Source organism: Conger conger, chromosome 9 (genome assembly GCF_963514075.1).
Source record: "Conger conger chromosome 9, fConCon1.1, whole genome shotgun sequence".
NCBI lineage: Eukaryota > Metazoa > Chordata > Actinopteri > Anguilliformes > Congridae > Conger > Conger conger.
The window spans coordinates 35,566,988-35,579,529 of NC_083768.1; the positions used below are offsets into that span (position 1 = coordinate 35,566,988).

Consider the following 12,542-nt stretch of genomic DNA (forward strand, 5'->3'; position numbering starts at 1 on the left):
AATTCATATAATATTCAAAGTAGCTGCACAGCAGCTCAAAAACATGCACATCCAATAACATCCAAGAGGGCCTGAATGTAACTTTGATTAAATGTAATTGCTCTATTTCAAATTCTCCAATATACTCCTTTGTCCCTTCACTCATGACATAATCTTGGAAAATTGTAAAATTCCACTGATGTACAAGAGTGGTGCCGAGTGAAATCATACAAAGCCCCAGAATGGGGACAGCAGCTGAAAAACTGCAGGGGACAGCCACCACTATGCCAACCTTGGTCCCTAATCACCTTTTGGTTCGCAGAGGTAAGGTTCATTCATATGATATATTATTTATTTTTATTTTATTTTTTTCTTTTCACATGTGTGTGCAATTTGGACACAAAAATGAGAATGCTTAAAAATGTATGCATGTTAAAAAGTTGCATTCTTTATTGTTGTCAGGTCGCGGGACAGAGGAACCAAGAGCAGGGGTGATGTGAAGAAAGCAGGTTTTATTAACAAAAGGCAGATCCAAAATGCAATCCAGAAACAGGCAATGGTCGCAATCCAAGCAGACACAAGTTGTAAGATAACAGGCAAGAACAGGAAGGCAATCCACACAGACCAAGGGACAAAAACAAGTCCAAAATCAGGCAGAGATCATAAAATAGGAAATCCAAAACAGAACCAAAAACAGAACAGATACCACACAGGTGAAGGAATGTGGAAGCGGACGCTTGAACCGTGGACAGGAAATATACAGGGACAGAATCTGGTGCAGGATAACACAAACTAGCACTGAACAAACAAAACCGACAGGTATATATACAACAGATAACAAGGGGAAACAAAAACCAGGTGTGTGAACTGGGGAACAGTTTATGAGGAACAGGTGAAATTAATGACAAGAGACCGAAAGGAAGTACAAATAAGTAGTGGAAGGCGGAGACACAGGTGAAACAAATGAATGATAATGAATGAGAAGACAGACACACTACGGAAAGCACAGGGGGTAACACAGGGCGAAATTCTGGGTGACTTTGAACAGAACACACAATGGGGCTTCAGATGGACATGGGGCTTCAGACGACTGATGCCTCAGACGGATACAGGGCTTGAAGCAACTGTGAAGCTTCAGATGGACGCAGGGCTTAAGGTGACTGTGAAGCTCAAGCTTCAGACGCTCATGGGGCTTTAGGGGAGCACACTGTGACTGTGAGATTTCAGGCGAACATGGAGGTCCCTTATTCTGGACCTGGAGGGACCCAGAGTCAAAGATGGAGCAAGGGCCAAGACAGAGGAACCAAGAGCAGACTCAGGGATAATGTGAAGAAGGCAGGCTTTATTAACAAAAGGCAGATCCGAAACAAAATGCAGTGTAAAACCCAACGCTAACCCAACGACGCAATTTAGCGAGGGCTGAAGGTATCAGCGTGCTCGTCCTTCTGGTGTTGCTGAAAGAATACTAATAGGGTTAAAAATTACTGGCCCCTATGCAGACAGTCTAGATCAGCCAATAAACAAACCACGATACAAAGGCAGTAGTACCACTCTGCCTTCCGCTCTTTACTGGTCCGGGCTGACCCAGAATCTCCACAATAGGGCCAATAGATTCACCTTCGTTTATCTGACTCCATTTTAGAATAATAATTTAGATTAGTTATCCACATTAGTGGATGTCGTATTTATAATTTTGACTTGATCGCTATAGGAATCCTGTACTGAGAAGAACTCGCTGAACAATCCTCTGCTGGTACCACCGCATGTCACATCGCGCGTAATGTGCACGTCTCACGAACTGACTAGCTATCTGTAGTCATTACAGAGGTCGCAGGAATAGCTACTCTCGGGTATATCTGTTTACAGCCTAGGGACCCAAGCAGACCAACATAGCTACGGCTGTGCTCGACATGAATGAACTACCAAGCGGAGGCGAGGGACTTACCAACATAGGTCTATGGGTGCTATACGCCGTGATACAGTAAGTGGAAATAATCATCCTCCCTAGACCAGTTTGAGGGGGTAAACCACGCATTCCCTGTGTAACATTAAGTGTCAGTAAGGAAAACCAAACAGATCAAGTTTTAACAATTTAATTTTACCAGGCAGGTTACATACACGTAATTGCATACTAGTTCCAAATAAAAACATTACAATGCAAACCAAATTACGGAGTCTTAAAAGTCATACCTGGTAATAAAAGCTACATACGGGAGTCTGGCTACAGACACCCTGTACGTAGAAACTACGTGCACGGAGTGCACGGGAGGCTGATTGCATTCTCCCAGATTGCTTAGTTTGCTGTCCTTGAATCCAAAATCTGGCCTTTGATGTTAACCCTAGAAATGAGTCACCCATCTGTAATTTGGAGCCACGCCTCCCCAGGAAGCGCAGGGGGGTTGAGGCACATGGCTTTCACTGGGGCAGAGCTCCACACAGCTTCTCCTGGTTCCTGGTTATGATGTACAGGGTTTGCTGTTGCAGAAATAAAACCATTGCACCAGTCGCACTGAAACAATCAGAATAATACCAAACATGAATATTATCTAAACTGACTTTGTCATGAAACATCCAGTGCTGTACACATCATTTAGTGACTGAGTAAAGAGGGAGAGAGCAATGAAGGGGGGTTCAGGAGAAGGTCAGGGCCTAACAGGCCGTGCCCTCTGAAACCTTCCCGTACCGTAAAGAATGTTGCCCTGTCGTAAGAGTTTTACGACTGGAGGCCTGAGTCTTCCCCCACAGGCTCCTGCCCGTATGGGTGTGGAGATAAGGGGGGGGTTCATGATGCATGCTCCTAAATTACTTTACAGCCACATATTCCACAATACCAGAGGAAGCCAGCAAGCTGACCAGCCCTGAGTGATAATGCCAGATTTCGGCCTTACAGCAGAAACAGGCCTCAACTGCCATTTTCTGAATTTTACAGGAGAGCCAAAACAAATGTTTGAATGAGTCAAGGATTTTGGTCTCTAGGTTTTAACCCTTTATTTCACTGTAGCTAAGGATAGCACATAATATATCTTGCCACTAGATAGTTCTCATCAAGAGCTTTCACGTCACTGTACCAAGGAGAACTGGTACAGATGGATGTGACCCAAGGAAGGCAACCCCCAATTTTTCAACCCATCTCCCCAGACCCAAACCTCCTGTTTTGCCTGAGCAAATGGGTTGTGTATGGGCCTGTATGTCACCAGTCCAAAAGAGACATCTCAAAACCACAAAAAAAGGACATTTACTACCATCAATGTTCATGATTTATAGTGAAATAAAGAGACCTCAACAAAATAAGACAATTTCTCCTGCCAGCAGAGGGCTGCCAATTCCCCCCAAAATAGTTTCCCCAGAATAACAAAACCTCCTATGCAAAAGTCCTATGCAAGAGCAAACCTCTTCTGATGTGTTCCAATAGCACCTGCACTAAAGGTAGAAACCATATGTTTTGTAATGTAAATCCCATACTAAATGAGTTGATGCAAAAAAACCTGGCATACATGTTATTTGCCATGGATTTAGGATCACTTAAATAGCTTCAATGAAACATGCTGGAGGGCAGAGTGAGGACCTGATGCAAAAGCCCAGCCAGCTACTAACAAGCATTTTTTGATAGCAAGTTTACATTTCAGAACTCTTCACACAGTTAGAACTACAGCAATCTAAGCGGACCAAACTGTGATTAAATTGTTCATTGCTTTGGCACAAAATGCATTCAATGGGTTTTCACAAATCTTGAATTCATTTCACTGTCAGATTAAACCACCAAAAACAAATAACAGTATATTTCTACAGCCCAATTTGAAGAGGTTTGCACACACTATTTCAATGCTGATACTAGGCAGCAACCCAGACTGTGTCATTGCAGCATATGAGCTATGCCTATCATGGGTTGTACAGTGCATCCGGAAAGTATTCACAGCGCTTCACTTTTCCCACATTTTGTTATGTTACAGCCTTATTCCAAAATGCAATAAATTCATTTTTTCCCCTCAGAATTCTACACACAACACCCCATAATGACAACATGAAAGAAGTTATTTTGAAATTTTTGCTAATTTATTAAAAATAAAAAACTAAGAAATCACATATACATAAGTATTCACAGCCTTTGCTCAATACTTTGTTGATGCACCTTTGGCAGCAATTACAGCCTCAAGTCTTTTTGAATATGATGCCACAAGCTTGGCACACCAGTTTCGCCCATTCCTCTTTGCAGCACCTCTCAAGCTCCATCAGCTTTGCTGCACAGCCATTTTCAGATCTCTCCAGAGATGTTCAATTGGATTCAAGTCTGGGCTCTGGCTGGGCCACTCCTTTGATATCTTGGCTGTGTGCTTAGGGTCATTGTCCTGCTGAAAAGTCAGGATGTCTCTGTACATTGCTGCATTCATCTTTCCCTCAATCCTGACTAGTCTCCCAGTTCCTGCCGCTGAAAAACATCCCTACAGCATGACACTGCCACCACCATGCTTCACTGTAGGGATGGTATTGGCCAGATGATGAGCGGTGCCTGGTTTCCTCCAAACATGACGCCTGGCATTCACGCCAAAGAGTTCAATCTTTGTCTCATCAGACCAGAGAATTTTGTTTCTCATGGTCTGAGAGTCCTTCAGGTGCCTTTTGGCAAACTCCAGGCGGACTGCCATGTGCCTTTTACTAAGGAGTGGCTTCCGTCTGGCCAGTCTACCATACAGGCCTGATAGGTGGATTGCTGCAGAGATGGTTGTCCTTCTGGAAGGTTCTCCTCTCTCCACAGAGGAACACTGGAGCTCTGACAGAGTGACCATCGGGTTCTTGGTCACCTCCCTGACTAAGGCCCTTCTCCCCCGATTGCTCGGGCGGCCAGCTCTAGGAAGAGTCCTGGTGGTTCCGAACTTCTTCCATTTACGGATGATGGAGGCCACTGTGCTCATTGGGACCTTCAAAGCAGCAGAGATTTTTCTGTACCCTTCCCCAGATTTGTGCCTACAGGTCTACAGACAATTCCTTTGACTTCATGCTTGGTTTGTGCTCCGACATGCACTATCAACTGTGGGACCTTACATAGACAGGTGTGTGCCTTTCCAAATCATGTCCAATCAACTGAATTTACCACAGGTGGACTCCAATTAAGCTGTAGGTTAATCAGTGGAAACAGGATGCACCTGAGCTCAATTTTGAGCTTCATGGCAAAGGCTGTGAATACCTATGTACATGTGATTTCTTCGTTTTTTATTTTTAATTTGCAAAATAACTTCTTTCATGTTGTCATTATGGGGTGTTGTGTGTAGAATTTTGAAAATGAATTAATTCCATTTTGGAATAAGGCTGGAACATAACAAAATGTGGGAAAAGTGAAGCGCTGTGAATACTTTCCGGATGCACTGTATGTATTTGTGCCTCTCATGGTAATATACCTTTTGGATAAACGTGATTTGGGTGAATGAAAGGAAAGGAGACAAAACCCCAGATTGCTTGGTTTCTTCTCCTTATCTCCAAAATCTTGGCCTTAGTTCTTGACCCTAAAAACGGGTCACCCATCTGTAATTTACATCCAGCCCCCACCAGGCAGTGGTCAGGGAACTAAAACAAATTACTTCTACAGAGACTGCTTTTGCCCAGTTTCCCCTTGGCTCCTGTATGGTTATGATATCAAAGGTAGACTGTTACAAAAACTCGACCATTACACCAGTCGCACTGAACCAATCAGAATAATACCAAACATTACTATTTTCTGACCTGGGATTATCATGAAACATCTTTATGCCATCTCCAGTATTCCTGTGCTCAAAACCTGTAAGGAATGTGAGAGAAGGGGGGCTCCCCAGGTGGCCCAGGAAGACTCCTCCAGAAACCCCACTCCCACAGGCATGGGTGCCAACAGGTGGGGGCTAAAGATGTATGCTCCTGGGGTTAAATTACTTTACAGCCACATATTGCCACCGCACCAGAGGAAGCCAGCAAGCTGACCAGCGCACTGTGACAATGCCAGATTTTAATAATTTCCGCCTTACATCTCCGTCTCTATAATCATTGTGTAATCTGAATGCTCTTAATATACAGTGAAAACACCAAGACAAGTATTGAATGTTTGGACAATGTTTTATGCACCTGTACCTGTAAAGTACCATGGATACAAGCCCAAGCCATGACACTTCCTCAATCCCTTCTTTCTCTGGACTGTGGCCTTTCCATAACTTTAGTTGAGATTAATCTCATCAGCCCATAAAACTTTGTTCCAGAACTTTTGTGGCTACTTCTTTGCAAATTGTAATCCCACCTGGAGATGAGTGGTCTGCACCTCTATATTGCTGCTCTCTCCTCAAATGGTTGATTGAGATACCTTCACCCCTACCCTGTGGAGATTGTTTGTGATGTCACTGATTGATGTTTTGGATTTTTTCTTCACAGGTCCCCCACATTTTTCTATCATCGTCTGTTGCTCAGTACACCAGTTTTTTGGACAAGCTATCCTCAATGCTTGTGCAATGGATTTTTCCTCTTTTCTAAGCTTCAAAGTGACTTGCTTTTCTCCCAAAGACAGCTCTCTGGTCTTCATGTTGGATTATCTTTTCTCACAGAAATGTAGTCTTCACAGGCAGAACCCATAACTAAAACCAAGAGTAGACATTCAGAACAATTTATTGTTTAACCAATCAACAGGACACAACTGGGCAACAACAAATCTGTCAGTAATTTAATCACATAACTAACAGATTAACTCTACCTCTACTTCAATACTGCTCTATAACTCCACCTCCCTGTTCTATCCCTAAATTGCTTGCCTCTGCAAAATGTTTGCACCTGCTCTCCCCTATCACTACGTTCCTTAATTCTGTGCAATTGTCTACTCCTTGGCGGCACGGATGGTGCAGTGGGCAGCAGTGCCGCCTCACAGCAAGGAGGTCCTGGGATCGAATACCGGTCGGCCGGGGCCTCTCTGTGTGGAGTTTGCATGTTCTCCCCATGTTCGCTTGGGTTTCCTCAGGGTACTCCGGTTTCCTCCCACAGTCCAAAGACATGCAGGTTAGGCTGATTGGAGAGTCTGAATTGCACATGGTTTTGAGTGTGTGAGTGAATGGTGCGTGTGCCCTGCGATGGACTGGCGACCTGTCCAGGGTGTATTCCTGCCTTTCGCCCAATGTATGCTGGGATAGGCTCCAGCCCCCCTGCGACCCTGATCAGGATGAGCGGGTTCAGATAATGGATGGATGGATGGAGTGAATGGTGTGTGTGCCCTGCGATGGACTGGCGACCTGTCTAGGGTGTATTCCTGCCTTTCGCCCAATGTATGCTGGGATTGGCTCCAGCACCCCAGCGACCCTGTTCAGGATAAGTGGGTTAAGATAATGGATGGATGGATGGATGGCTACTCTTTCGTCCGGAGGCGTTTGTATTACATGTGTGACTTTGTGAATCAAGTCTGCCATGATGTTATATTTAGCCGTGTTCCGTGGTAAATTACTTTCCTTGTTCGTGATGATCCCATTGGACCATCTATCCAATAGATCCCACCTGCAATATCGCCCATTAAATGGACAGATGCCATTTTTATGAATGAGTATTCCAACATACCTCGCCATATTTGGGGTGTCAATTATGATAATGAAGAGTATGTAAATGATAGTGTGCTCATTTACATATAAATGGATTGCTTTGGTTTGATACAGCATCGGCATGTTTGGCATTGAAACAGAGATGTATTAACGGAGATGTGCATCATACCCACAGTGACATATTCAGGGTTTGGAACGAGAGGGGTGTTTGGCAAACTTTACAGGAGAGCCTAGATACATTTTCAATAACTGTATTTAATAACTTTTAACCATAACATTGGAATCATATGCATACATAAAACAATTGGTACTAGCGGAACAATATTTTTTACAAGAAAATTAAATATCCAAAAAATTTTAATTATGGCAAAAAATTCCCTATCCTAGTCTTTAAATGAGGGGCATATGTGACAAAAAATACAGAAACTAATCTAGTTTTAATTGCCAATATATTGCCAAAATATTATTATTATTATTATTATTATTATTATTATTATTATTATTATTATTATTAATTCATTGGTTACTCTTGCAGAAATCATTAAAAATATTCTTTTGTTAATCAATACAATGCTTTTTTCATGAACTCACTTATTCCCCTTCAACAGTTTGTTACTAGCGCCCCATGTTTTCAGTTTGGCAGATCAGACCAACACAATGGGATTAGCTATGGTAAAGGGCAATGTCACTAAATGCCACTTACACCTCTCCGTTCCAAGCCAAACAATGATGGGTCAGTGATGTTTGGGGATATTTTCCATCCTGAGGTCTACGAAGTATCTGGCCATTTTGGATGACAATCTGGTTTCCTCTACCAGAAGGTTGAGACTTAGCTGTGGGTGGACTTTCCAACAAGACAATGACCCAAAGCAAACCTCAAAATCCATACAGAAATGGTTCAGAGACAACTATCTATGTTCTGTAGTGGCTACCTCAGGATAAATTTAGAGAAATGTATGATAGGAATCCAAAATGTGTCTAGCATGAGCCCCATTGGTCTTCACCTGCTGAGATTCAGAAGAAATGGTATTTTCCTTTTTATTTTTTACATAATACAACCATCTTGGATGACAAAGACCTGTTGCAGTGAAAATATTTTCAAAATATGTAATTTATTTAATTTTAATTGAATGTCCTTATGTTCAGAGAAACTGTATAGAGCTCTAGGAAGCCAAAATGTTATGTCCTCGGTTGAGGACGCAGGTTAAAAGAAGTGAAATAAAAAAGCAAAAAATTAACAAAATGAAAATAATAACGTGAAACATGCATGCATTTCAGGCACTTTGTGCAAACATCTCAAGCAGGCTGTGCAAATTTGAATGCAAGTTGGAATGAAATATAATGCATAAAGCATTAGTATTTTAGATGCATACAGTCTTTGAAGACCTGCTAGCTTTACAATGGGCATTTTTAACTAGGGCCACCTGTGATTTAAAGTAAGAAAATGCACTTAAAGTGAGTGCAACCTTCCATGTTCATTGTTATTTCTCCAGTGGTCATACGTCAAGTACAAACACAATAATATTTATAGCATGGTGGCACTGTGGCACTGCTGCCTCAGAGCAGGAAGGTCCTGCATTTGAATCCTGGCCTGGGCCTTTCTGTGTTTCCATGTTTCCATGTTCTCCCTGTGCCTGCATTAGTTTCCTTGGGCACTCCAGTCACCTCCCAAAATACAAAGGCATGCAGATTAGGATACTTGGGGGGGCATTCACGGGACATTATGGCACAAGTCTGAGATGCATGCTCAGTTAACCTGCCCTGTATAAATGAATATCTTGCAGTTATTCCTTTACTTTCTCAAGCAGCACAAACTCTTCACTCCAAGTCATGATGATGTAGGACCACTATTTCTTTGAATTCAGATTCCATGACCACAGGAAGTATTTCCAACCAAAAATAAGATTAGATTATTTTTTTAAACGTATATACACAGACACAAGCTTTGAAGGCTTGAACTCACTATTCAATGTACTTTTGTACTTGAAGTGCATTTTCTTGCTTTTGACCACAACTACACAAATGCCCTGACACCAGACATTGTCAAATTCTTTTTCATATTTTCCACATATTTTCATATTTTGGCTGTCAAAATTGCAGTACTCTCAGTTTCTCAATGTATTGCATCATTTACCAAACACATGTTTGTTGTCTCTCCCCTACTTCCTTGCTCAGCTACACTGTGTGAGTCTTGGAGGAAACTTGGCCTCAGAGCATAGTCAAGATGATCATCAGTTTCTGAAGAAGCTCAATGAAAATGATAAGCCATTCTGGATCGGATTGGCAGACGTGCACAAGGTACACTTGGAAGGGCATCTGCACAATTTGTACAATCCCCACTGTTTAGAGTATGTTTTCTTTCAATGTTCATCTGTGTTTGTGTGTGCTGTTTAATGTGATGCATAAATCCACTGATACTTTATATGTAAATTATTTTCTGAGACAAATGGAGACTATGTTAAGTGTTGAGTCTCGTTACTTTTTTTGTGGTGCAATTTTCTATGGTAACAGGATATACCGTTTGAAAATGTTACAACTCACAGGTTCGATCGGTGGAACCTATTTTTAGATGCCATTGCTTTAGCGACAACAGTACCTTATTTTGTAACATGTGGTTGGCAAAACAAGTGTGACCTCGCCTTCTCTGCACTTGGAAATCCACATACTTCAAGAAATATGGTAATGTCACTGTCCCTCACAGCAAGGGTCCAGCGAACCAAATGCAAAATAGTTTAGAATTATAAAAACATTGCTAGAATGTCCATTGTTTACTTATTTCTCTGGAGGAAAAGTACTTTTACATTGGAATTCCATTACCTACATTTTGTATAGGTGCTCAAGAACACTGAGAGCTCACGTACAAGCTTCTCTGTCCTGTAACCATAATGCAATTGCTATGTACAGACATTCTCCCTATCCGTGCATAATCAACTACAGTGTAATTTCTGTCCAGCAAAGAACGGACTACGTGCATGTTTTTGAAGTGACAACTGAAAAGCATTTCAAAGACATTCCAACATTTTATCGTTTGTTAGGCTTGCATGAAACAACACAGCTTTTTTTTCACCTGAGTAACAAAGCCGTAGCATTTTCAATCCACACGCAGAGACTGTTGCCCTTTGGCAAAATAACATTGATCACAAGCCCATAAATAGATTAACGGACCGGAGACCATCATCCTCGACCTCGAAGGATAGCCACAATTGGAATAAGGAGCCAGCCTGCTTTTTAATAATAAATAGCACAGGAAATTTTGGAAGGTGTTTGACTTTTTGTTTGGTTTGGGTATTTGACAGAAACTACAGTCAATAGGCCTCAATGAATATATTAGTATACAAGATGGTATTATTGACATTATTGTACTGAGTTTTGATGATCGTCTCCTGTTGCAATAGAGTGCAAGGAGAGGGAGGTTGAGACAGAGAGGTAGGGGGACAGGCAGGAAGACGTGCAATCCCTTTTTTCAGGATAAAAAGTGTTGTACAGTTTAGAAAGCAAAATGCAGTATCCAAATGTCCTAAAAACATTGACAAACTGCATAGAAACAGCCAAGAAAAAACAATGGCTGTGGCTCCATTATGTTTCTATCCGCATCCACAATAATCTGTATCCATTCAAAACCTTTCAGAAAACCTTTTCATTGAGAATAAGAGCTTCCTCTTTCATTGTGTTTGGACTTCTGTAACTTTGCTTTTGTAATATTTTGAGTAATTCTAGGGATGTCATTTTCAAGCTTGTGTCAAGAAAAGGGGCAATACCTAAAGGGCTAATGTGTCTTCATGTGTCTCTGCCTTGTTCAGGAGGGCACATGGCTATGGTCCGATGGTACAAGTGCAAGTTCTGAAGGGGACTTTTTAAAGTGGAATCCTGGAGAGCCAAACAATGCGGGCCAAGAGAACTGCGTGCACTCAAACTATGGGGGTAAGCATTCTCTCTGTCTCCCTACCACTGCAGGAGACATATGATGGAAATACACTGATTCCTCTCTCCATTTTTTTTTACCCATAGGCCAAGCAGACTGGAACGACATTGAATGTGATTCAAGGTTTCAATCCGTCTGTGCCATGTGATTGAATGTGAATGTGATGTGATTGGCCCTCTATACCAAGGTGAAGTAGCTCATGCTGATGGTGCTGTGAGTGTGTATGTGTGTGTGCGTATTTGTAGATGTGTATTCAGAAATGAACTTAATCAGAGTAAAACAGTCAATGTGATATATGATCAATCAAAAGCTCAAGCGTACACTCAGTGATATTTCATTCAGTATTCGGTATTCAGTATTTATTATACTTATTACATCTTCTGATGCTGTAGCCCATCCACTTAGAGGTTTGACGTGTTGTGTGCTCTGAGATGCTCTTCTGTATACTCTTGTGATGTGTGGTTATTTGCCTTACCGCCACCTTCCTGTCAGCTTCGACCAATCTGCCGTTTCTCCTCTGACCTCTCTCATTAACAATGCTTTTCTGCCCACAGAGCTGCTGCTCACTGGTTGTTTTTTACCATTCTCTGCTACTCAACTCCTCATCCTGCAGGCCACGGTGTCTGGAGGCATTTGCTCCAACCATGCACTACACCACCTGATTTCAGTCATTATTTTACTTACTTGGTTCAGATAATAAGCTAATTACTGAAATCAGGTGGTGTAGCGCACGGTCGGAGCAAATACCTGACCCGCAAAACGAGGGGATGAATAGTGCTGGGCGTGAAAATCTTGGAAGATCTGCAGTTTTTGAGATACTCAAACCACCCTGTCTGGCACCAATTGTCCCACTGTCAAAGTCACTTAGATCACATTTCTTTTTCTTCCTTTTTTTTGCTCTTACCACATCTATTAAATACTCAAGAACATCATTATTTAGAATCATATGAGTGAAGTTACAATTACCGGAGTAACGTTGCCAATACCAGACAATTTTTAGCAGCTAATAGCACAAAGCACTCCTCCAATTAGTGAAAATAAACAAGTGGCCTGAAACTACTAAAGAAATGTTTATCATTTTGCACAACCACAGCTACCTAGGCTTCAAT

The 12,542-nt window shown here is 41.9% G+C and overlaps 1 protein-coding gene across 1 annotated transcript; it reads left to right on the forward strand.

Moving 5' to 3' along the window:
- Positions 1 to 1,212: 1,212 nt before the first annotated feature.
- LOC133137646 (lactose-binding lectin l-2-like) lies at positions 1,213 to 11,581 on the forward strand. The gene is made up of 4 exons (XM_061255985.1): positions 1,213 to 1,314; positions 9,687 to 9,809; positions 11,312 to 11,432; positions 11,520 to 11,581. The coding sequence occupies exons 1-4, from the start codon at positions 1,213 to 1,215 to the stop codon at positions 11,579 to 11,581; spliced, it is 408 nt and encodes a 135-aa protein (XP_061111969.1).
- The last annotated feature ends 961 nt before the right edge of the window (positions 11,582 to 12,542 follow it).